This window comes from Lepidothrix coronata, unplaced genomic scaffold (genome assembly GCF_001604755.1).
Source record: "Lepidothrix coronata isolate B3197 unplaced genomic scaffold, Lepidothrix_coronata-1.0 Scaffold295, whole genome shotgun sequence".
NCBI lineage: Eukaryota > Metazoa > Chordata > Aves > Passeriformes > Pipridae > Lepidothrix > Lepidothrix coronata.
Genome location: NW_016690475.1, coordinates 108,755 through 135,466, shown reverse-complemented (window position 1 = coordinate 135,466; position 26,712 = coordinate 108,755). Strand labels below are relative to the sequence as shown.

The window sequence follows — 26,712 nt, the reverse complement described above, 5'->3', positions numbered from 1 at the left end:
AAACTATTCTATGATTGTATGACTCAGGTGAATTAGCAGGATTAAAACAGTCCGTTTATTCAATTCAGCACGATGAAACGTGAGCATAGGATAAGTTTTACTAGGGTAAAGGAGATCACCCTTGTCAGCGCGTCGGCCTCCTCCTGCACGGGCACTGCACCAGTGCTCCCCATGGCGCTGTGCTTCCCAAAAGGAAGGCCGCGCGGAGGCCGAGAACTCCATGGGTCCCCCAGGCCCATACGGGGGACAGCAGCGACCCGGCAGAGCCGTGAGGGGCCGCGGCTCCCGCCCGCCCCCCAGGGGAGCGCTGCAACAACGCGCGGCGCCCTCCCTCCGCCGGGCGGCGGCTTGGCCCCGTCGGCTCGCCGTACCGGGGCTGGCGGGATCCTGGGCCGCAGCCCGCCCGCGGGACTTCCGTGCTCGTGGGGCCGGGCTGGGCTGAGCCGAGCTCGGCTGAGCTGGGCCGGCGCGATGGCACAGCACGGACCGAGCGTCACGCTGTCCCTCACGCTACCCATCACCTGCCACATCTGCCTGGGCAAGGTAACGGCGGCAACGCCGCCGGGCCCCCGCGGCCCCGGCCTGGGTGCGGGGAGCGGAAGGGGGGGAGCGGGGCTGTCCGGCCGGCGGCGGAGCTCAGGGGCCCCGCCGTGGCCCGACGCCCTGACCCCCACCGGAGTTGTCTCTTTTAAGGAGAAGAAAGTTGGAGTATGGGGTCCCTTCTCCCCTGAGGGCCGTTCCCGGGTGCGGCCGAGGTTTCTTGGCAACACTGGGATGTCGGGAACCGCGCGCGCCCCGGCGGGAACGTCCCGGGGGGCTGTTACTGGGGGCTCGGGGCCCGAGGCCGCCCGAACGCGAGTATGCAGCTCCCGAGGGTAAGGTTTGAGGTTTGGGTTTTTTCTTCCGGTCCCAGTAGGATGCTCTGCTTCAAAACGCTCGGTGAGCCTGTATTTGAACGTGGTGCGGTGTCGCGGAGAACAAGTGAAACAAAGAGGGGATCTATAACCAGGTGAATTTAAAATGTATTGAGCAAAACTGCAGCGGTCTGGAGGAAAAGTTTCCAGTTTCCTCTTTCTGACCCTTTCTCAGTTCCTTTCTCTTCTCCCTCGGGAAGCAGAGGGCTCTTGAATAGTCTGTTCCTCTCTAGAAGCCCCAGACCTAATTTCATAGTGGTCACTAATTGCTTCTCAAATTCTTTGCTCATTCATTACTACTCTTTTTTTTTTCTTGTTTTCCTGCTCTCAAAAACAAAACTAACCTCTTAAAGCACAACAGTAATTACAAGGGAAGAAATAACCTTTTATGTTTATACTCAGGGCATTTACTGACTGGTTTGTTTCTACCTTTTCTCAAGTCTTAACTCTGACAGAGAGTGTTACTTTTAGCAGTCATGTTTGCTCTTCTCTTGGCTTTTCTGTGGAAGCCAAGCAAGACTTCCTGGCTGTTGTCCTGCTACCTCTCCTTTTCTGTTTATCTGTTTAATGAAAATGGAGGAGAACACAAACATAGTGTGTCTGTAATGGAGAGAGGAGAGCAAAATCAAACCAACAAGGTATTTTCAATTTGAATCCAATCCTAGTTACTTTCTAACTGTAACAAGTTGGTTAGGTATTCATTCATATCTTCCTATAAAACCACTGGGTTATTTCAAGCCATTGTTTCTTACTTCCACTTCTTTTCTAGAGTTGGTCAGGAATTGATGTTCCTGAGTTTGTACTGGAAGAGATTTCCACACTCTTTCTTGCTATATTGCACTGAGATAATACATTAACATTATATCAGTGAATCTATGGGTGCTACCTGTAATAAAGGTGTTTGAATGCTTTTGGTTTTAGATGTGTGAAACTGTTTAAATTTTGTCAAAGTTGGCAGCTCTGACCATCCTTTCTTTTCAATGCACATCTTTGCCTCTAGCTTGGAACTTCATTGAAAAACTTCATAAGAAAAAAACTCTTCTCGGGAGTAAGGTTAGCGTAAGAAAGTTATTTAGTTTAAATTAAGGAAAATGTCTTGTCAGTTTTGTCCTGTCTTGTAGGGTGGAGCAGAGAGTATTGTGGAGAGTTGACATAATCTGATGCTTCTATGGTTTGTAGCATAGGCTTCAATCAAGTAGAAGGCCCACCCTGCAATCAGAATGTACTTCTTGCTATCCTTGAAAAATTTGCAAAGGTCTGTCTGCAAAATAGAAACTACTGTGCGTAATGGTAAGGGGATAAAAAAGGAGATACTCATTCAATAACGTTGTTTTTAACAAAGCAAAAATCTTGGGCAGGAAGGACACGTTAGCCCCTTTTGTTAACTTGAGCAGTGTCAAAAAGTATATTGGCAAGATGTGTAAGTAACCATTTATAATAAGAGCTAATTGCTTGGATCAATTTCATGTTTGTCACTTGAACATTCTTTTAGCAAGGCCTGGGCTGTCTTCTAGCATATCCATATTTATAATCAGTAACCATAGCAGAAGTCATCTGCATTGGACTGTTAGGTTTACTTGTCCCAGAATGTCTGAAGGTCTCTCAGACCTGTTGGTTTTGGTGTTGACAGTTTGTTTGGGCTCGAGCTCACAGTTCTGCGTAGGATGTCTGAGAATTCATTCACTGGTATTAGTGTGCCTTCTTTTCCATGTGCCTGCTCCTCTATTAATCCTACTTGAACGTCCAGAAGTGCCTTCAAAGTGACATAGATGTGTACAGGATTTGATTTTGATCTGCATAGGCATTGCATTTTGTGGGAGGGGAAAAATGAGGAAATTGCTCAAAATCACCTAGCTGATCGAGTCTTCTCAAATGAGCTGTAGTCTTTGTGACATTATGGTCAATTAAGGAACTGAAACTGGGCTGTAATTCAAGTAAAATGCTTTTGGGGTATGTCATGATCCTCCACCCTGTGGGCTTGTCACAGTCAGTGGCTCGGGAACTGCACGAAGGGCAGCAGCACCCCCAGCCACTGTGTGAGATCAATAGAGCTTCTGCTTGGATTGCTTTGTGTGGATCCTGAGCCAACAAAAGTACAAAACCCAGCCCCAGAATGAAACTTGTAAAGGTGTGTAAATCAGAAGCACTGTACCCTGGAGAGTAATAAATGTGACTTACTATTTTGCTAGAGATATGGAGTAATCATTCACTTGCAAGAAGTGTGCTTCTGTGTCAGGTTTGGGGTAACTGAGGGTCTCTTGCTCCCCAGGGGGAAGACCTGCACTCCTGAAATGTCTTTTCCTGTTTGGATTATTTTATGTTATTCTGCTCTGTATCTTATCATCACTATGCATATAACTATTCTCAGGCTGCTTTTGAGTAAGAAAAAAGTATGACTAGAGAAAAAGTTCTGGTTTGGGGTGGGGTTTTTTTTTGTTTGTTTTTTTGGGGGGAGGGGTATGTTGGGGGTGTGTGCTATCTGCTGGTGAGAAAGCTCTTTTTCTGTTAAAGAAAAGCAGTAAATAACAAGATTTTTTAAAAATAATGGAAATTGTAATATTTAAATTTTTCCAAAGCATTGATATGCTAATGCTTGCAATAATCACAAAAAAGTGTTGATTATTATAGAAATCCTCTCCTTAGGAGTACGGTTCAGTTTCTCTCTGTTCACACCTTTAGTAACTTGAGTGTCTGTTTATGGATAGATAATTTTTATGGCTCCCAGGACTGTAATATAGGAGATCCTAAAAATATTGTGAATCATATAAGAGGTATAGGTAGTGAATTGGAGAAGAAGCTGACAGATCTGGGCCTTAATTCATATCCGTGTGTATTTCAGTGGTAACAAACAGCACACATCTAGTCTGATTGCCCAAGTGATTGTTGGCTGTCATTTCCATTTCCTTGCTTCTCCTTGCCAACGTTTCATTTTTAGTTTGACTGCTTTACTAATAAAACAAAAGAGGAATATCTTGAAAGAGCAATATCTTTGGAGGTGATGAGGACTTCATTTAAAGTTGAAAAGATTCTCTTGAACTTGGGTTTTAAGTGCAGTACAATAGAATCTAAAATAATATATACTGATGCTTCTGCATCTTAAAATGTGTTTCTTGGGCAAAGAGGAAGTGGAGGAAAAACAAATAATTATTTTTAAGACCCCTAACATAGATACTAGTGTTAACACATGAGAGATTTTGAGAGTGTGTATTACAGTAAGCTGGAACAGAAGCTGCAGTAAGGCATAAAGTCTTTTCCTTCCGCATCATATTTGGTACCTCTATGCACACTTACTTTCAAACAGGGTTTATAGTTAAATGACAAGAGAGAATAATGCATTGTCATTAATATTTTCTGAAAGTTTGTTTACCCTGCTGTTTCAGAAGGGGAGCGAAAGCTTCTTGAAAGAATCTGTGTCTGATTGGAATATTTAATCCTTCAGTTAGCTGCCCCATTCCTGGGTAATGACTTATTTAGTAGCAATGCATATCTAGCAGGAGGGTTGAATTAGTGATTGCTGGTTCATGTTTCAGCTCTGTGGTTTTGGCCCTGATCCTTTTTAAAGCTGATTTCCATGAAGCTGATTATGTGCAGGCTAAAGTTAATCTGTAACACTGTACATTTCAATGACACCTCTTTTGAGGCAAAGGGTTGATTGTTGCCAGGAGAAATCCCTCCTTCCCTTAGTTTTGAAAATCAGTTAATGTGGGTCTTTTGGTCTCCTTCTGCCTTGGGAGGCTAATGCATTTCATTGGAGCAGTTGGCTGTAGTTCTTGGAGGTTGTGGGGTGAAGGAAAGGTGCTGCTCCCACATTATGTGTTAATGAGCTCTTGGAACTAAGGACCTTGATTCGGTGCCTTCAATAATAGGGAAGTTTGGTGTTTGAGTCAGGAGATCACTCCTAGCTAGTCCTGTGGAACAACAGTGTCACTTTCCTGCAAGACCAGACTTGCATTGAGAGATGGAGTTGTGTATTTTCGTATTTTGTTACCTGGGAGAGTTTTAAAGTATTCATAGTGTTTTTCTGTTTGGTTTTTTTTCTCCCCCTTAATACTAAAAGGTCCGTCACCCAGTTATCTGTGTGAACAACCATGTCTTCTGTTCCATTTGTATTGAAGTGTGGCTGAAGAACAATAATCAGTGCCCAGCTTGCAGGATTCCCATCACACCTGAAAACCCCTGCAAGGAAATTATAGGTAAGGACAACTTTAGGCTTTGAAGTAACTTTCTGGTATTTACTGCTGGAGGAAATTGCTTTGAGTCGAAAAGATGTCTGGATACCTTTTCACCTGTGTGATTTTTACCAGCATCTAAGAAAGAATTAACTTTAAATCTTTCCAGAAACATACATAATAGCTACATGGTTACATTTCTAAAGATCATGTGTATATTAGTGCTTAGATTATTCATGGTAACCAGTACCCCACGCCTCTATTGATTGTTTTTTAAATCTTGATTGGACGTCCTGTAACTGGAAACAATGTATTCTCACTTGAAGTACTCCACCAATGCAGTGCAATCTGCTGACCTAAGAGAACAGCATTTAGCTGAGAAATAGTGTACTTCAATCCAGAATCTTGAAGGAGTATGTGGTATTTTTTACTTTTTGTTTGTTTTGTTTTGTTCGTCACTTCCTCCCTTTTGCTTTATTTTTAAGAAAATTACTCTTAGCACAGAAATATGACAAAGCTACAGCACCTGAATGAGGATCTGAACTTCCAGAGCTAGGAAATACTGTAGTCTTTATTTAACATAAAATGTCAGCTCTGCTATTTCATTCTGAGAGAAAAATGTATCTGAACTATCTCACTTTAAAAACTTACACTGTCTTGTACTAATTAAATGTAGGCTTGATACCCCACCTCCTCCCTTCAGCTCTGTTTTAGTAGTATTGTCTTAAATAAGATAGGATTCTGTTAACAGAAATAAAAAGTTAAAAAACTTAAAAGTTTTCTTCCTGCTGTGAGTCAGGTTTTTGACTTCTAAATACCACTAGTAGATACTCAAGTTGAACATTTTCTGAAAGTGAAAGGACTTTAAATCTCCCATGGTAGCCAATTGGTCCAATCTTAGCTGCATTCATAATATGAAAAGTGCTGTAAGGTGGATTACTAGTATTGAATTGATTGAAGAAGAGACAATACCAGTGCTTCTGTCATCCTGTGTTGCTTTAGGAGGAACAAGTGAAAGTGATCCATTATTTAGTCCGGCAGTCAGGAAACACCTACGTAAAACAAGGCTTGAATTGCTCCACAAAGAATATGAGGTAAGGACAGGGGGGTCTTGTGGCTTTCCAGATGAACTGCAACTGTTAAATTGCTGCATACAAATGGTGAGTCCTGCTGTTCTTAATTTGAGTAGAGGTTTATACTGTATCTGTGTTAAACTCAACTGCATTAAAATCCCACCTTTTGACTCAGGTTACAGGACAGCATTTGCTGGTCCTTGAAGTGGCCCCACTGAAGTCATGGTAATAGTCTTTCTAGGTTACAGGTAGTACAGCCAATTCTTTAGTTTTGTGGAAATTCTACCCCCAGGTGGTATGGGAGGGTTTTCTTTATGCATACTGGGTGTAGGGAGCCTTTCGTTTTGTCTTCAATACAAATGCAAACATTTTTTGAAGTAATTCCCTCTTGCTCAGGGAGATTAAATTCTTTCTTAAAGAATATTGTCCACTGTAACCTTCTGGCATAGGTTAATTTTTAGTGTTATTCTTTTACTGTTTTCTGAAAGTGAGTAAATGCTTCAAAGTGGAGCTTGAATGCTTAACTCTCCTGCTGGAAAAATACTCTCTTGGGAAGATGAAAAGCTGTTAATAAGGAATATGCTTAGTTTCTTTTCTCAGCTGTTATTCCCTTAGTAGCAGCAGTGTGAAGACATCACATATTTTTGAAGGAAACCTGTCTTGGGGAGGAGAATGAGGGAAGAGAAATAGACTCTATATATCTTTAACACCGGGGAAGTAAAAGCTATCTTTTATGACAAGCTTGCTTATAGCTCAGGTTCTTTTGTCCTGTATGAGAGAAGGAGTCAGGAAAAAGGTTTCTTTCCTTTCTGTTGAATCAACTCCAAATTCATACAGCTAGGCATAAAGTCATAGAATTAACTGGGTTGGAAAGGACCTCTGAGGTCATTGAGTCCAAGCCTTGATCCAACACTGCCATGGTTACTAGACCATGGCACTAAGTGCCACATCCAGTCTCATCTTAGAAACCTCCAGGGACAGTGAATCCACCACCTCCCTGGGCAGCCCATTCCAATGTCTGATTACTCTCTCTGTAAAAAATTTCTTCCTACAACCTCCTTTCAGGTAGTTGTAGAGGGTGATGAGGTCTCCCCTGAGCCTCCTCTTCTCCAGGCTGAACAGCTCCCTCAGCCTCTCCTCATAGGACTTGTGCTCCAGTCCCTTCACCAGCCTTGTTGCTCTTCTCTGGACCTGCTCCAGCACCTCAATATCCTTCCTGAACTGAGGGGCCCAGAACTGGACACAGTACTCCAGGTGTGGCCTCACCAGCGCTGAGTACAGGGGAAGAATCACTTCCCTGGTCCTACTGGCCACACTGTTCCTGATAGAGGCCAGGATGCCATTGACCTTCTTGGCCACCTGGGCACACTGCTCAGCTTCCTGAGGCTCATGGGCCACCTGGGCTCACATTCAGCTTCCTGTCAGTCCAAACCCCCAGGTCCCTTTCTGCTTGGCAGCTCTCCAGCCACTCTGTGCCCAGCTTGTAGTGCTGCAGGGGGTTGTGGCCAAAGTGCAGGACCTGGCACTTGGCTTTGTTGAACCTCATCCCGTTGGAATCAGACCATCTCTCCAGTTTGTCCAGGTCCCTCTGAAGAGCCCTTCTGCCTTCCAGCAGATCAACACTCCCCCCCCAACTTAGTGTCATCTGCAAATTTGCTAACGGTACACTTGATCTCCTCATCCAGATCATCAATAAAGATATTAAACAGAACTGGGCCCAACACTGATCCCTGGGGGACACCACTAGTGACCAGCTGCCAACTGGATGCAGCACCGTTCACCACCACTCTCTGGGCCTGACCATCCAGCCAATTCTTGATCCAGCAGAGACTACCCCTGTCCAAGCTGCAGGCTGCCAGCTTTTTCAGGAATATGCTGTGGGAGATGGTGTCAAAGGCTTTGCTGAAGACCACGTCCACAGCCTTCCTCTGATCCACCAGGCAGGTCACTTGATCATAAAAGGAGATCAGGTTGGTCAGACAGGACCTGCCCTTCCTAAACCCGTGCTGGCTGGGTCTGATCCCTTATCCATCCTGTAGATGTTGTGTGATTGCACTTAGGATGATCTGCTCCATAACCTTGCCAGGCAGAAGGATAACATAAATCTCTTAAAAAACCTTGAGTTTAAAATGGCTGTTCCCATGATAGGGGCAGAGGCAGGCTTGATTATTTATGAAAATATGCCTTGGATTTGTGTTAATGCTATATATGCTATATATACTACCTTTAGTAGTCTGACCATGAACAACTCAGGTATTTAAGTTGGTGAACAGTGTAGAAGACATGTTTTCCGGATAAATTTTTTATCCCTTTAACAAACCTTTTGAAGGTTTTTGCTTCTTTGTAGCTTCAGACTGCTACAGCTAAGAGCTCTGTTCCTTGCATTTTGAGAGTCTTTCCTAAGGTGTTGCTACTTTGGTGTAGCTGGAGCAGCCTTTTTCAGGCAGTGTTCTGTCCATTTTGAGTTTTGAGGCTTTCAGCATCTGAACATGTAATGTTTCCAAATGATATGAGAGAAACACTCTTATAAAACAGCAAATGAGTCAGCAGAGGACAGCCTTAAGAACACTCCTGATACAGGAAATCCTCCCAACAGAGTGCCCTAATAATAGATTCATGTTGCTGAATGCTTTGAAGCTTTTGGTCTGCCCACCAGTTTGTTCAGGGTCCTTTACGTAGTCAAGGGATTCCCTTCACTAAAATCTTCACTATGCTTGAGTGTGCAGGTTGATTAAAATCCTGCCTAGAGCACAATATGTAAGCATACTTAGATATATGTGTAAGTGAAGGCATGCATCTGGGCTTGACAGAACCCATGTTTCCAAAGTGATGTGGGAACTTGTCAGTGTTATTCAATTGATCTCACAAATTATTTTAATTCCTGTGAATTTCTGACACCTTTAGGATGAAATAGAGTCCCTGCAAAAAGAAGTAGAAGATCTGAGAGGTAAAAATCTCAGTTTACAGACACAGCTGAAATCTCTTCTGGATCCTGCAGCATCAGCTTTGTCTTGCCAAAATGAGGAAACTAGCCAGTCAGCAAATGAAGCGAGTACCAGTGGCCCAGAAACACCAGAGGAATGGAGCAAAAAGCTGAAAGCTGCCAATGATATGTATGAAAAACTGATGGATAATGTGGAAAAGCTAAAGGAGGTAATAAATGCAATAAACACATTTCTTCAGCTATCTTGTAGTGTAACTGTTTCGTGTTAGTGAACCGGGAATCAGAGCTAGCATGACCTCTGGGTACTTCATAGATCCAGAAGAAAGAAAAAAAATTGAATTCCAGTGACTGTTGTTGTATCACAGTATTTCCATATAGCCCTTGCAAGTGTCAAATGTTATTGCTTGTTCTAGTGAGTCCTGTACGTGACTGCTTTTCAACTCCTCCATCACTCTATGCCTGGGTAATTGGATTATAGTAGCACTTGTCAACAGTATTGATGACCAGATTTTTCAGGCTGGCAATAATCTATATAATATATCTATTTTACAACATTCAGTGGGCAAACACAGTACAGTTGGCTGAGGCAGATTTTGCACTATTGCCCTCCCTGCTAGCCGATATTTTTGGTGCAATTTGCTGAGACAGGGTAACTTGACCCTTTGACCAAAAATAGACAAGCTTCAGCATTTTATGACCAGAAGATCCTTTACTGGAAACCTGCAGCCTTTTTATACATCTTGTTGTAATATAAAAAAAAATCTGATACTGCAGAAGCGGGGATGCAGGAGACAGACGTGTGAAAATACATGTAAATAAAAATATCTTGCAAAATATACCTGTGGGCACAAGAAGGATCACCTCAAACACTGAATAAGAGTGAAATTTCAAAATTAATTTGAAAACAAGGTAGAAAGAACTGGACTTGCATTTATTCAAAATGCTGTCTTTATTTTTTCTATTAACAATCCTGAGTTGCCACCTGCAAAAATGAAGTGTGATGTGTTTAGGACTTTTTTCTTAACTTTTTAAACATTAATAGTGTTCCCTTATTCTGTGCTACCGACTCAGAGGCACACATTATACTGTTCTGCCATTCTGTAGTTAAAAGGACACTTCTAGGACCCCAGGAGCTTCAGAGTCACTTGTAGATGGCAAAAGGGGATTCACAGCAAAAGTTCTTGTCTGCCTATTTTTTTGTATATTTTTTTATGAAGTTAAACTGTACTGACTTTTGGTTTTTTTGATGACTAAGTTTTTTAACTTTTTCCCTAGGTAAGTAAAAAAAAGAATATAGCAGGAACTGAGGGAAGAGTTTGTTTGGGTATTTTTTTCAATGTAACTTCAGCCTTAACAAGAAAACGGATTTAAGTTTATGGAATCTCTAAATTTGCTTAAGGGTTAGAAACAAATAGAGGTTTAGATGCGTTTTAGGGAACAATATTAAACTGTTGACCTAGAATCATTTAGGTTGGGAAAGACATTTAAGATCATCAAGTCCAACACTCTTCCCATCTGTTCCCTCTTCAGTAGCTGCTCAATTCCATAAGCTCTCCTTTTAGACCTTGTCTCAGTTGTAAGCATGCACTGAACAGTTCAGTCTGAACAGCAAGACGCACACACAGTCTGGAACCAGAAACCTTCTTATCCATGAAAGTGCCTGACCCAGGGGTTTCAGCCGTACATCTCTTGCTAGCGAGACATGGTCCCTCAGCAAATGTGCTTGCCATCGCTTTCTTTTTCAAAACCAGACTGAGTCAGGAAATAGCAACCACCTTTATCATTTAAATGTCCTAGAGCAGACAAATGTAGAAATGCCCAAGTAGGCATTATTGCTTTGAGTGGAGTCATAACAAGTATGGGAGTGGTGAAACAAACCCAACAGTAGAAATACTGGACAAAGAACACTCATTAAAAATGCAGTTATGTGAGCTAATTAATCTAGACATCATGCTGCAAGTGGAGATCCCTTGCAGATTACTGGCTTGGAGGGTCAAGCACTCTCTGGAGGAAGGACACCAGAGGTTCAGTCATGAAATTTTTTACTTGATTATGTGGTTGGGGGAACTGTCTCTGGAAATGGAGAAAGGTCTTGGCCATGTTGTCAAATGGAGCTTCTTTGGAACTGAGGTTTCCTGAATTCTTACTCATCGCTTTCAGGATAATTTTTTGTGCTTTTATTTTTTGAATACCAAGTAGTTGACACTCAGACACCTAAGCCCTGGGCTCACCCTTCCCTTGTCTTCTTTATCAAAGGTCTCTAGTTATTCTTTTTGCCTTTAGGAATATTTGGTGTTGGGGAAACAGGGCGTTAGTTTATTTTTTTCCACTCCGTTGTCCCTACCCCTTACCTGGAAAGATTGCTAGGGATATTTGTCTAAGCATTTAAAGTTTTCTGCCTCTCTTCTTGCGCTGTTCAATGCTTCTAAAAAAGTACATTTCACTCCTGAGCCCAGTTGCATAGCTCCTTCTTCAGATCTAACTCTAGATCATACTTTTATTATGCAGTGGAAGTGTTATCTAATTGAGGTTATGAATTACTAGTCCTGGACTGGTGGTGCTTTTTTTTTAGCATACAGAGATTAGCAGACTATGAAGTGCAAAGAGTATATTCTGATTGTTAGGATAGTGGCATTCATTATTCTGAAACACAGGGGCAGGAAAACTTCTCTTTATATGAAGCATCTTGTTAAGAAGGGTGTCTGCTGAACTGAGAAGAAGGAATTGACCTCAATTCAAGGAGTAAGAAGGGTTGTGAATCAGGAATCTTAATCACAACATCCTGGAAGAAAGTGAAGAAAGACTGCAAATAGCTTGTCGTAATGCATTTACATCCACAGGATAACTATGCTTTAAAAACAAGCCAAAAAACCCACAAAGTAATGTTGCTCTAATTTGGAATGGGGGAAGCTGTTCAACATTAGTTTTGCTGATACCTGCACATTGTAATGTTAATGTACTTAAAGTATTTAGTCATGTGGAAAAAAAAACATGGAATTGCCATTAGTACATCTCCTTAATGACTTTCTGTGCTAACTAACATTGCTGTGTTTATTTCCCTAGATAGGACACTTGCAATGTATTTTGGGAATATAAATAAAAAATGTCTGTTCGCTATTCAGTTTTGCAAACCATTTCCCATGGTGATTTTTAAGTGGTGTCCCTGTCTGAAGACTCTTTCCTGCCTTCACATTTCTAGTTCTGTCCCTTTAAAAAGGAGAAACAGCTTGTCCTATAAATATTAGAAGTAATTTCTGTTTTACTGTATACTTATTTTTTTCTGTTTCTTTTCCTTAGGCAAATAAGAAACTGAGCATGGAAAACAATAACCTTTTAAGAGAGAATTTGCGACTAAAAGCTGAAGTTGATAGTAGATCACCCCAAAAGTATGTGAATATTTTAAAAGCTACCATATTTTATTTATAGACTGTTTAACTGTTGTAGGACTGTAACCTAAAACTGTAGTGGTGTACACAGTGTTGCATATGTGTCTCCAGGTAGACTTTGGAATTTTTATCCTCATGGACTTGGGTGAAAAATGTAACTTAGAGAATAGCAGCAAGTGGGTGAGAAATGCATCTTAGAGAATAGCAGCAAGTGAAGGAATAAGACTTGACTACAACTGGTATTCCTTGTGTTACCTGGCCAATATTGAAGAACTGGATTTATTAGTTGAATTCTACAGTTAACTTGTTATTCGGAAATGTCTGAATCTGGTATATGGTCAAAGTAGAAGGTCTCTTACTAAGTGCAGATATTCTGGTTGCTTGTGTTTAGGTTTGTTTTGTTCTTCCTTTTACTGCCTTCGTGGTTTGTTTTGTGGGGTTAGGCTCCCTACTCAAGGAACGTTCCTGATAGCTTTGTGTCCAGCAGCATATGTGCAATCAAGCTTCTGCAGCATGAGAACATCATTCCCAGAACTGACACCTGTGTTTAATACTCTGTCAATAAACAGTTAAAACACCAATGACAATGCCCTCAAAAAGCAGAAACTTTGCCATGTTGCTTAGAGCTGTGTTGTAAGGTACCCTTCCTTGGGAGTACTTCGTGAAGCAATATATTGATATTTTTAAAGTTGTGTTCCTTTCTTTCATTAGCTTTCTACCATTTTTCTGTCATTGGTTTAGAAAGTAAAAATTTAATAGCAATATTTGCCAAAGGTTTATACAGAGCTTTTGAAGAAGGGGGTTAGGAGGCACCTGCATAATGTAAGAAGAGAGCTCTCTGGATTTTGTTCTAGTTCACGACTCACCTGCTGGAAGATAAAATTCATCCTTATAGAAAAACTTACTTGCCAGACTGCTTTTTATTTGAGACAGCAGAAAAAAGGATGCATGATCCTTGGACTGTGAATACATAAAATTACATTCTGCCCAGAAGTTCCCTAATAAGATAGAGCCCTGTTTAAGGTTGGCTTTTATTGACATGGAATATCTTTTCGCATAAGATTCAAGAGTGACTTGGCAAGCATGGCAAACTTGAAAACTAAATAAATTTTAACTAAATAAACCCTAGAAAAGAAGAGCTAGAAAAGACCAGATAATATAAGTTGATTTTTGCTTTACTGATACTAGGTAAACTCCTCAGTGGAGAGAATTTCCCTTTCTTCTAGCTTGTGCATGTTTTACTGTGGTCAGAAAAAATTAGATGTCTGAGGGGCAGGGGTGTGAAGAATTAGTTTTTGCTGCAAGCCAGTTATTTTTCCATCTTTTGTCAGTGTTGCCTAAAACTATAGCCTGTCATTTTCTTCTTTAGAAGCACAGATGTAGCCAAATGTTATTAGAAATTAGACAGTTTCAAGATCTGTCTTGCAACCCATATGCCAGCTAGATTTGCCTGTCTGCGTCTCTGCTATTAATTTTTTATTATTTTTTTAGTCTCCAGAACAGGTATCACATCCTGCCTGCCTATTGGGAATTATGTTTGACCCATACTAACCTAGAACTGTGCATAGGATTTAGGATATGAATTGAATCAGGCTTAACCTGGGCTAGGAAGAGTTCAAACACTTCAGGAGTTTGTATTTCTCTACCCTGATTCTGCTATATTCAATTTTGGCTTTACTCTGGGCCCAGTGGTGTGCTACAAGAATTTAAGTATATGCAACAAAAAACTTGTCCTGGAAGAAACCCTTCAGCACGTTAAATTTAGCAGTTTTACTTCACCCTGCCTGTACCCATTCATTCCTAGTCTGTCTTATAGACCGAATTCATCCAGTTCTTTTAGATAAGTGTAACTTGAGAGAAAAAGTAAAGTTCTGTTTATTTGGTTTTGCTCTGCACTCAGAGGTCTCCAGTGTCTATGGTTTTCTGAAGCAATAAAGCTTAGAACTGGGTACTAGATTACAAGTGAAGTCTCAGTAGCACTAACTAGAGCAGAAAAACTGTCTTGTGTCTTCTACAACATCTTATATCTTACAATACCTTTTTTTGTTCTTTCCTTTAACCTGACACTTCTAGCACAAATGGCCAGTACCAGTTCTGTCAAATAGCTACTTAGAAAGCTACCTTCCTACCTCATTTTGCATTTGTGCTGCTATGTCTCCTTTCGAAGTGTGGGAATTAAACCATTTATTGGCCTTCTTCAGGTTGGTGTTTTGATGCATGTCAAACTTCACTTATTCAAATTCCAGACACATCTTTCAGGTGGTGGGAAGTCTCTCCCATCTTAGTGTTGTTAGCAGAATTTTTAAATTAACTTTCATCCTTGTGGTCATCAGTCTGGTCAATATCCAGACCAGACCTAACATCAAGACATTTTTTAAATGTTCTTTCAGCTCTGATAGCAAACTTTGGTAATATCTAACAGGTCTTTCAGCTGGGCTTCACACACTGAACAGGGCTTGAAATAAATGTCTTGCTTATGAAATCAGAATTGAAAGCATAAGCATCAGAGCCCAACAATGTCACTAGAATCAAAAGTTTCTGTGCAGGTACATTGATTTGCCAGTACAGTTGTTCCAGTGTGCTTTATTCAGAAGTTTTCAGAAGGTAATTTTTGGAAAAGTTTCTGGATGAGTCTCTAATGCAATTTAAAACAGCTACTGAATTGGATCTTTGTCATTTACTGTCACAACCATTGTTTCATTTGTCATGTATTCCTTAGCTTCAGAGTCTCAGGTATGGATTCATGCTTAAACAACTGACTAAATTAACTAAATAAAATTTGTAACAAATTTTTTTAAAGGTTTTGTCAGTATTCAGTCCCTGTATCCCAAGTGTATTTCATTTTGTGCATAATGACAGTGGAGCTGAATAGCAAAACCTAAATTGTTTTAGTGGACTTTGCTTTACAGCAGAGGAAACACTAATGGCAGGTGAATGATCCCTTTGTAACACAGACTCTACCTCTTACATCACAGGAAAAGTATAATTACCCTTCTTCAGTGGTCAATAAAAAACTTTCCTTTTATCATAGTCTTGAGTTGTTTTTTCTTTGTTCGTATCCATTAAAACCTGCTGAAAAATGTCATGTATGTCAATAAAATTGATATTTCAACCATCTCAAGGATTTTTTCACAATTTTTAAACTGATGATGCTGATTGATTAGCTTTTTATTTTTTTTCCTTGAAACATTTTTAAGAGTAGACCGTCACCAGAATACAATAACATCATGTAGTTGGGACACAGGTCTGAAAGGCAAATAGAGGTAAGTTTCTTGCTCTAATTCTTGCTAAAGACCTTCACTTGTCTCCCATTTCTCAGGCAAATCAGACTGATTGGTGGCTGTTGTTTGTTCTTTGTTTACCCTTTATCCTGATGAATTCTCAGTAACTTTCATTTTCCCAATGGGGAACAAGAAAACTTCTAAAACTTAAGTTTTGCAGGATGATAAAGCCCTATTAATTCCAGCTCTACTTAAAATAGAAAACTGTTACGTCTATTGGCAAGGCACAGTGGATCTAAAAGCATTTTTGGCAAAAGGATGTTTGCTTTTTACCTGAAGGAAAATAACTAGCAAGTCCATCTACTCCAGGGTATAGTGTATTTTATGAATGGTTAGATTCAAATTAGCTTGAACCAGACTTCTAGGCTTCCTAGGAGCCTTTTCCCTAAATATTTAATTCCTTCTGCCAGTTAAAATCCCAGTCTGAAAAACTATCTGTAAAATGCACAAAATTGTTGCATTATCTCTTTTCTCTGATTTTGTTTTATTGTTGTAGTTTGAGGAGGGAGGAGAGGTTCTCCATCTCCAGTTTTACTGTTTATCTTGTCTAGATTTTAACATCAAGTACTTTCAGAAATCTAAGGCTGTTGACTTTTTGGGTCATTTGTTACTACATTGAATTTTTATCTAAGTCAAATACTTCTGCTCATGCCAGACTTTTTAGTTTAGTCTTCATTTTACTGAGCCTACAAATAGGCTTCTAGTAACCTGTGTCCATGGTGCGGAGAGTAAGAGCTTTACTGTCTTCCTTGATAGAAAACTGGGCTCTGTTCTTACCTCTCCACAAGTTTGCTATTCCAGAGGAGTGACCATTTTCAAAGACCAGCTGCAGTGTGGCCTTAAAAGTAAGTAGGAGAACGGAGAATATAGTAGCCTTCAAAACAACTCTGAGTTCTTAAGTCATAGCATTAAATCCTGAGGAAGTGCCCACTCCAGGCGTGAAGGTCTGAAAACTTAAGCAGATGGGTAAGGACATTCAGATCACACTCCAGTTTTGTGGGTTTTCTGGTAGGATTTTTTTTTTTTTTAGTAATTCTGAAGTAATTATTTCTGGTTTATGCTGTTTGCTGACCCTGGGTATAATCTGCCTTTTTTATATGGAAAACCAGTGCTGCTTCACTGAAAGATGTTAAAATGCTTGGAGAGATTTTACATATTTGTCTAAATTCACCCAATTCCCTAAGTGAAAGGAGAAGCTCATTTCAAAGAACATACCTGACTTGTCTGTTCTGTTCAAATCCTGCTGCTCTACAGTCGTCCAACAAACAGTATATGTCTTGACTTTTTTTTTTTTTTTGCTTGCTAGGAAAAGGCCCCTGTCTTACAGTAACTGTTTTTTTCTTCTTAAACATGCCTGTGCAAATATGACATACTTTTAAGGCAATTGTATAAAACCTGGGATATTCTCTGATCTGCAGACACTTGAGATCACTTGTCATAGGTGATGTAGAGGGGGATTGCAGAACTTGTTCTCGTGCAGCTACATCTGGTACATGATATCACAGAAGGACTGTAGAAGCTACTTAGGCTTTCAGCTGCTTTGTTCTTAGATTTCCTGCCTCTATCTTCCCACCTAACTGCAGAACCCAAGGGAAAATGGGAAAATGTGTATCTACATGACAGAACTGGGTTTGGTTGTACACTCTGGCATTGCCCTTATCTCAAACTGTGACAGGCCCTGACTGTACCTTGTCATTTTCCACTTTTCACCACTCTTTGTTTCCGTTGGAGTATGGATCATGCTCTTGCATCCTGAGCTGCAGGGTGGCCCCCAGCCTGGGCCATCAGGTGATTAGAACTGGAGAGTTAATTTCCATAGCGTCCTTGCAGCCCCAGTCTTCAGTAAGTGGTTATACGAGAAAAATTTGTTGCAGCTACTTACTATCCACAAAGGGAAATGTTTGTATGAGGCTCTGTGGTTTTAAACTGAGTTGGTATCACTTAAGGGCTCAACCAGATAGATGTGTTAGTGGTCGCTGATGTGTGAAAATAAAACCCTAAAGCTGAATTTGCAGAACTGATAGATAAGAAGAGAAGAAACAACTGAAGAAATTTGTTTTTCAACTTTCCAAACAGTTTCTAAGTGGACTTCTTCAGAAGTTGTTGTGGTTTAACCCCAGGCAGCAACTAAGCCCCACACAGCTACTCACTCACTCCCCTCCCAGGGTAGAGGAGTGGAGAAGTAAAAGTGAAAAAACGCATGGGTTTTTTCAACACCATGCACAAGCAAAGCAAAACAAGGAATTCATTCACCAATTCTCACAGGCAGACAGGTGTTCAGCCATCTCCAAGAGAGCAGGGCTCCATCACGTGTAACTGTGACTTCAGAAAACAAACACCATCACACCTTTCCTTCTTCTTCCCCCAGCTTTATATTCAGAGCAAAATGCCTTATGGTGTGGCATATCCCTGTGGTTAGTTGAGGTCAGCTGTCCCAGCTGTGTCCCCAACTTCTTGTGCACCCCCAGCCTCCTCACTGATGGGTTGAGAGACAGAAAAAGCTTTGACTCTGTTGTAAGAACTACACAGGAGTAACTAAAACAGCTCTGTGTTGTCAGCAGTGTTTCCATCACAAATCCAAAACATAGGCCCATACTAGCTACTGTGAAGTGAATTAACTGTATCCCAAACAAAAGCAGGATAGGAGTACTCAAACATAACTGAGGGAGCAGTTGTGTGATAATGTGCAGGAAAGTTACTCCAACTGTGTTAGTTCTTCTTGCTCGCTGTTTGTTAGTTCTTCTTGCTCAGAGAGCTGACTGTAGCTTTCTGTCAAGTTAGAATCATGCTGGGTCAAGAAAAAGGACTCTGACTGAGGAGAGATCCTGAAATTTTGGATTCAAGTGTTCCGTCTAAACATCCAGTATCACCTCAGACACTATAACATATCCAGTACACCTTCCTGGGGCTGGTGGCTGTGATACAGGGTCTATAGAATATGTGTATCCTTCCAAAGTGATAGCTGGAGGTCAGCAGTCATGTAAAAGATTTTAGGTGATCTAAAATGTCATTAAGTTTCTGTGTTGAAGAATCCAAATCCCGCCTGAAATGTCTTTCTGTTCACTTTATGAGTGACCACTTGTTTCTGCAGGCTTTCAGTTTTCTATAGGAAGGATGCATTTAAAACACATGCATTGAGATCCAAAGTCATTGTTTCAGTGATGTGACTGAAGAACAAGACACTAATGCTCAAAAGTCTTTGTCCATATGTGAGGGTGTGGCTTTCCTTCAGTATATGTATGCTCTTTATCACATGTATACTGAATTCCTTAACTTCTAGTGAAGAAGTTAACACTTGTTACTAAGTGTGAAATAGTTCAAATACTTCAGGAAATTTATCTAGATTGTCAGGTGAAACTTAGATTTATTTTCATGTAACTGTACTGCATTCTACTGTTATTATCAGACCATAATTTTTTCATTTATAGCACAGCTCACTGTACATCTGAAGGGAAAAGAAGAGGAAATCTTTTATGAGTGGTTTGGTTTGGGGAGATGAGCAGGAATCTGGCTTCTCTAACCAAAATGTGAATGTCTTAAGCGCTCTGCTGACCTGCTAGGTCAGTCACTAAAACATCTATATCATGCTCTGGTCTGGAGTAATTGGCTTAAATATGTGCATAGTAATATGGCTGTCTTAAAAATCCATGTCCTTGAAAATTTGGGAAATAAATGCAGGCAAGTCTCAAAGCAGGAACAGAAAGCAATTATTGTTCTTTGCCTAACTGCAGAAGTAACTTTGTAGGCAGCTTGTCATATGTTCCATTTCTGAAAACCAAAATTCCCAAGCACATCCCTCTGCAACAATTAACATATTAGTGATGCTATTTGCCTTTGAACAACATACTGTATTTTTTTAACCTGAGGACACTTGTTATAAAAGTTACACTTGAGAATACGGTGCTTCTTCCTCATAAGCAAATCCCAGACTGTCACTAATGCTATTTGCATTAAATAAACATATTACACCATTCTTCCATTAAAAAGGAACTACCAGGTATGCATATAAATGTAAACATGTTTTAATTTTTATGTCAGAGTGTCTGTTACAGCAGACTCGAGAAAATCTTGCTTGTTTTGCAGAAGCATTTTTCCCTTTCTCTCACTTGGCTATTCAGCTAAATTGTATTTTTGCATCATCTTTCTATCTTTTATTAAGCAGTGTAGCGTTTGCACCTGTAAGACTATGTGAACAGGTCTGTTAGAGAAGGGCAAAATAAATACTTTTGGATCATCATAGGAAGTGTGAAAGGTCTTGCTTGGGCCCTGCTGTGCTACACTGACTCCTTCTGTATCATAAAGCAAAATCTGTGTTCCTTTAACTAAAGGAGGAAATAAGCCAAAATGTGTTGTATAGGAGGATGCTTATTTCATGTAAGCAACCCTTCACTTGACAATATAATGGAAACGTTCTTGAGCTGTGATTCTGCTTTTATCTAGTTTCGTATGGGAGACAGAAAGTTGTCTGTGCCTTTTCTCCCATTCCCCTCGTGTGCAGCTAGAAGTGGAGAAACTGCTATAATCAATTGAGAAAACTTGTTATCCAGAGCGTAAGCAAATGAAAAATGTTCTGTCTTCTTTTTTATGAAGACAAAGAAAATTGAGTAGAGCTACTGTGGAGGGGGGGTATCCTTGCCTCGACTGAGTTCCAATCCAGCCAGCTTCTTGTAGGGGGAAAAAAAAATCTTACTAAATATAAATCTTCTATCTTGGCATTTTTTGTCAACAAGGCAGTGAGTGGCACATACCAAAACTGTGTGAACCTTAGGCTGATCTGATTTAAAAAGTCATCTAGTAGCAGTGCTGTGACAGACTATTGTGTGTCTTACCCACCACTGAACCATCTACACTAAAGTCTTCAGAGTTCTTCAAATATGCAGAAGCAGTTGAATGGTGAAATATATCAGTAGATCTTGGTCACTTGTGCCCAATTTGTCTGGGGCTTGTGATACCCATTATTCCTTTCTCTAACTACCCACTTAACTGTATTGCAGTTGTCAGCATACAACAGTTTCTTGCTGCTTTGGGCTCATGAGTTAGAAGAAATAGAATACAGTTTGATTGTTTGCTGGAAATGCATGCCTGAATCCATGGATATTTTGCCAGCATAGTTGCAGGCCACAGATATACCACCTTCAGATTTCACTGGTCTAAGGATTGCAGTGGGAGCATTTTGTGAAGAGATGAGGGGATGGAATGGGGAAAATGGAATGTAAATTCACTGTGACTCTGAGGGAGGGACAGGCAGACAGGCAAAGAAAAAAGGTAGAAATTCCAGGCAGTGTTTGTGCTGGAAGAGTGAATATAAACTTATGCTGTAACACAGAGCTGCAAGATAGGATGTGGAGATTTAAGCCCACATACAGAATTGTCATTTCTTTGTGATATAAAACCTTATTTGTCAGAGTTGTAGGGTGGCTGTAGGTCCTTCCCTCCTTTCTAATAATACCAGAACTTTAATTGTTTTTTCTTTCTATAAATTGAAAGCCTTGGATGGAGCAGGGAATTCCCAGGTGCTCACCTGTCAGTGACAGGTTAGAATTAGTCAGGGCATATAGCTGAAACCTTCACCTGCCCTCTGGGGAAGGTCAGTCTTGAAAGCTGATGGAGGACGGGGGGAAGGCAAGTCCGTATCTTGGCAGTTGGAAATGTGTTCAAGCTGGAAGCCCCACAAGCACATAACTTTCACAAACCACAAGTGGCAGGTTTTGTATTGGAGTCAAGGTAGAAATTAGATTGTTCTGGTTGTAAAGCTCAAAAAACAAGTAACTCTGAAGTAAGTGGATATACCATCTGCAGAACAGGTAAGGAAAAGCTGTATATCTAACAGGAATGTAATTGAAATGGTCTATATAAGTATTTAAACCACCTCAAAGGACTACTGCATTTTCTACGTTTCATATTGGCATTTTGTATTTGACAAGGTGACATTGTGAAAGAAATGTGTTGTAAAACACTGCTGTACTGTAGGAAAATGATTGAATGTAAATATTTCAAGATGTGGACCACTGTTCAAATGTTATCATAAATCTTTGCCATTGTTTTAGGGGATAATTCTTCATGCATATTTGAGTTGAATTGATAGAACCAGCCCCTGGAAGTCTAATCTGCTTGCTATTGCCTTGCCACCACTAATTTTTTAATTTTGTCTTTTTACATATCACCTCCACCTGTATGTTATTTGTGATGATTTTAGTATTTTTTCATAACTAGCAGAGAAAAGGTATGACTTTTCAAATTAACACAGTGTTTAATAGCTTTGCTCTGTCTTGAAATAAGCTTGCAAAGCATCATGAGAATGTCTTTTTCCAGCTTAATATTTTCTTTCTTTTTTACTTATTGCAGGTTTGGTAGGTTTACAGTAGCTGCACTTCAGTCCAAAGTGGAACAAAGTGAACGTGAAATGAACCGTCTGAAAAAGGCACTGGAGAGAAGTGATAAATACATAGAAGAAATGGAATGTCAGCTTTTACAGCTGAAAAATGCAGGCAAAGGAAGCCAAACAGTGAGTGCTGCTAGTGAGAGAGCACTTTCCACAGATGCTGAAGGAGGTGAGAGCAGTGAAGATGCAACTTCTTTGAAAACCCAAGTTGAGGAGAAAAAAGCTTTGAATACCAGTCAAAGTCCTGACAGTCTTGAACAGCTGGCAAGTCGTGGAACTTGTTTAATCTCTTCTAGTCAAGATAGTTTGAATAGCTCAAATACCCAGTGTGCCACACAGAAAGAACTATTTCCAGGATGTCACAGGGTTGTCCTGGATGAAAATAGTACAAATATGGATGCCTGCTTAGAAGAGCAGTGGAGTAAAATTGAGGAATGTACCCCATATAAGGATGAAGAACTTTATGATCTTCCACCACCATGCACACCTTTTTTGTCTCTCAGTCGCCTTCAGTTGAACACTCCTGATGGAAAAGAAAATGCAAGGAAACCATCAACATTCCTGAGAAAACTGAAATTCGAAGAGTTTCGTGGAACTTCAGATGGTGGCAGCAAAGCTTCTCCTGAACACAGCACAAGCAGCTGTAATAGTCAAAAGAAGCTAAACTGTTTTACTACAGGAAAATCAGGGTTTTGGGGCACCTGCCCAACAAATTTTGCTGAGAACTTAGATTTTGATGAATCGGAGCAAAATTCAGTAGCTGATCAGTCAGATGAGACAACAGCGAAGTCCAGTGATAAAACAAGTACTTGCTTACCTAAAAGGCTACATACTCTCTGCTCTTCGGAAATGAATCGCACAAGAACCTCCAGTGAGGCGTCTATGGATGCTGCCTACCTTGATAAAATTTCTGAGTTGGACTCAATGATGTCTGAGTCGGACAACAGCAAGAGTCCATGCTATAATTTCAAGTCCTCTGACCTTGATAATTCTTCAAAGTCAACAGAGTGCCCTAAGCTTCTGAATGGAACTGAGAAGAAACTGGAAGAAATGAATGAGGAACAGACAATGAAGTGTCCAGAGACAAGCAGTCTAGCAACTGATAGAACTGGCTGGAAACCTGTTATGTTTTCCAACCTCTCCCCATCTGACCTAGATATGAATGACCACTTTCCACTGTTTACAGGCCAAAATGCAGTGGCTAGTGGTAGCAAACCTCCAAACTCTTTATTTCAAAGGGACTTTTCCCCTAGTGTACTGTTCAGTAACTCACAAAGGTTGTTTGAGGAACAAAAGCTTGGTTGCTGTTTTTTAAAGATGTCATCTGATCTGCACAGTCAGCTTAGTCCTCCTTGGGTGTCTTCCTTCACAGCTGAAAGAAAAAATAAAAATGTCAGTCAGTCAACCAAGAGGAAAATTCAAAGCAGCCTTTCCAGTGCTAGTCCATCAAAAACCACCAAAAACTGACTCTGCTTGAAAATCAAACATGATTTAAAGTGATAAATCTACAAATGTGTAATATTTACAGGTGAACTGAATTTTTAATAACTTCCATGCTATCTGATCCTCTCATTTTCAGCTATGTGAAAACCAAATATTCCCTTGCCCATTGCAAGCTATTTCCTAGGGAAGAACCATTCCAGATTATTTTCTTTGATTGGGCATTTTATGTACTTGGAAGTTTGGGGTTTTTGGATGTTCTTTTGTTTTCAGATTACATGCTCTTCCACTTGTGAGCACAGCTAATGGCTCCCTTCAACAGGAAGTTCTAAGTGGACTTAGCAAATCAGTCATTCCTGTGATAATTAAAGGTTACATATCCTGTTCCTAAAGATTGCAGTTTTTTGCATGTAAGGCAGCTCCTGGCTATATATCCTATGGATTCATGAAGTTGCTATAAAACAATGTCAGTTTTGCCATAAAACTTTCCTCCCAGAGGAAATGTTGCTGCTCAAACTGTTTCATAGCACTGTACTGTGCTGAAGCTCTTGTTTTATGTGGGTGTAAGATAGCAGCCTCTTTCTTTTTAGGGTTACAGCACTTCAGTTAGAAAACATCTCTTCTTTAACACTGCAGTCATGGTTTGTTTTTTTTTTTTTTGAAGTTAAGCACAATTTTTAATTTAGTTCCCAAAAAGCATTGTTATTCTAAGTGTGTTTAGTATGCCTGTATAGACAATAAAAATGGGTTTGTATGCTAATAACTTGTTTACCTAATGTGCACTGAACATCTTACATTAATACTGTACCATTTCACATTAATACTGCATGCTTTTCTATGTGAATTGAATAAAACATGTTATAAGCACTGTAATCCTTGATGTTGCCTCAAATATTGAATTAGGAAAAAAAGAAAAAGGGGGAAACTTTTTTTTTCCTAATTTGGAAAATAGATATCTTAAGTTTGGTAAAGCATGAATGTGAGCTTATTCATAAAAAAAAAAATCTCCCTTCCTCCTCCTTGTTAGACATACTACCATTCTAGTGTCAGCATCGATACAGTTGATGGAAATGGCTTTCGGCCTCTCTGGAGGTGACTTTTCCATAAAGTATTGCATAGGTCAACATAATGTGATGGCCTGCCACAGGCAGGAGACCTAATTAAGCAGCAGAGCAAAATTGGTTTCTTTGCATTATTGTGGGTTTTTTTAAGGGCATATTTAATTACAAGATGCAGGTTTTTTCTTTCTATATAGGCCTCTGATGGCGTTTCTTAGAAACAGACGTCCTCGCTTCATCAATACCTATGATATAAAAAATCCATGCACTGCCCTTTCTCCCTCTGGAAAGAGTGATAGCCACTTGGAAACTTTCAGTAGACTGGCTCATCTTTTGTAGAGTAAAGTCCTGTAAGTTGTTTGAACAAGAACTGCATTTCACATTGTAATGTGGGCATGCATTTATGTAATTGTGTTCATTCTAAACTGTGATTTTTCTTTTTTGAGCTTTACCAAAAAATCATTGTTCAAGCCATACATGCAAAGACTCTTTCCTGATGACAGGCAGGATGGCATTGTGCTTTCATGTACACTTGAATTTTAATCTTCACAGAAAAATCTAGTTGTTCAATTTTAATATATTCAGAAATTAGGGAGCTTTCAACACTATCTGGACATGAGCTGTTACTTGATTTGGCTAGTTTTACTAATAAATCAAAAAGTGCTGCCACAAACACTTTCTTAAAACATCTTTGCGTTACAGAACAATCACAAATACACAGTAAATAAGTGCTATAGTTTGTGGGTTTGTTTCATTGTGGCATTGGGGGGGTGCATTTATGGGCTTCATTTTAGACTCTGCTTTTTCATTTTTCACCTTCAGTTATGGAAATATGAATATAACTGATGTCATGCCTGAAATCGAACTAAAATAAAGGAGAACGGTGGAGGTTTTTTATGCTACTTTGTAGTCTTTGGGGCAGGAACATCACATACAGGCTCGCTCTTCAATACACGTATTTTGACTGTACATATCATGCAACTTGAATGGATAGAAGAGCCAAGCCCAAGGTTAAATGCTGAAAATTGAGGTTGTAAATTTCTTACTCTCAAGATGGGAAAGGGAAAAGGCCATCAGGCTGAGTGCTGGCTTTTTGGTTGGAATGGTTGTGGGAGCTCACATATTGTCGTGTAAAGCCTCCCAGCTCTGGGCTGGTAACTTTCTACATAGTTGCAAGAAAGCTATCATCATGATCTGTAATTAATGAATTCCAAGCTCTCTCATACTCTCAGATCTCAACCACAGCTATAGTGAGCAGACTGTGATTGCATCCAGTGCTGTAAGTAGGAGCATTTTATGTGTCACAAGTTGTAAAGCTGAAACTGTTCTGAATCCTTGTCTTATTTGGTTCATGTAGATTCCTTTTGGCTTAAAATTGGTAGTGCGATCAATGCGATATTAACTCAAAAATTTCAACTATATGTAATGACTAGGGTTTCTTCACTTATAAATTTGTCAGCTGTACATGGGGTTTCTTTCAGTTCTCCAGGTTGAGTTCTGTCAATGGTGGGCTTACTTAATCTCTTTCTGCATTTAATAAAACATCCTAAACTAGAGTGCATTGCTGCTAATTTTTGACAATAGATATTTCAAAGGGATGTACAGAAGAGATCTATGATGTCTAATGATATTTAATAGGTCATAAAATTTTTACTTCCTCTAATAATAGTTCCTATACTAAATACAAGTCAACTTGCAGATTTTAACGTGGAAGAATGCTCTCCAGGACAATAGGTAATACAGAAAAATGAGTTTGCTACCAGCCTAGGTTTGTTGCCAGTGAAATCTGCTGGGTTATACATAAGAGCAAGAATGCCAAGGTCAGGTTTTTACTTTGTTATTGGCAGTTTTTCACCTATATGAAGTCTAATAAGTGACCTGCTTCTCCATGACTCCCTAAAGGCCTTGTGGGAGCCCAGTTCTGCTTGGTATTGCTTCCTTGGGTGAGGGCTGCCAGAACAGCTCTGCATACCAGCACCAGATAGTGACTTGAGCTGTGTTTGGTTTTAAATGTACTTTTTTATCTCTTTGTGAAGTATCCTTTAAAAGGGGGAAAGGGGACAAT

General features: G+C 40.0%; 1 protein-coding gene across 1 annotated transcript; it reads left to right on the top strand.

The window, feature by feature from the left end:
- Window positions 1-386: 386 nt before the first annotated feature.
- Window positions 387-24,481, top strand: RNF219 (ring finger protein 219). Its single transcript, XM_017837206.1, has 6 exons — window positions 387-543; window positions 4,972-5,107; window positions 6,086-6,177; window positions 9,061-9,309; window positions 12,398-12,486; window positions 22,113-24,481. Exons 1-6 carry the CDS (start codon window positions 472-474, stop codon window positions 23,614-23,616), a joined length of 2,142 nt encoding a protein of 713 aa, XP_017692695.1. The 5' UTR covers window positions 387-471; the 3' UTR covers window positions 23,617-24,481.
- Window positions 24,482-26,712: the final 2,231 nt, after the last annotated feature.

Bases quoted from the DNA above. Each gene is read 5' to 3' on its own strand.
- RNF219 (XM_017837206.1), top strand. From the start codon at position 472: ATGGCACAGCACGGACCGAGCGTCACGCTGTCCCTCACGCTACCCATC. The intron at 6,178-9,060 runs GTAAGGACAGGG...TGACACCTTTAG, and splicing joins TGCTCCACAAAGAATATGAG to GATGAAATAGAGTCCCTGCA. The intron at 12,487-22,112 runs GTATGTGAATAT...TACTTATTGCAG, and splicing joins GATAGTAGATCACCCCAAAA to GTTTGGTAGGTTTACAGTAG.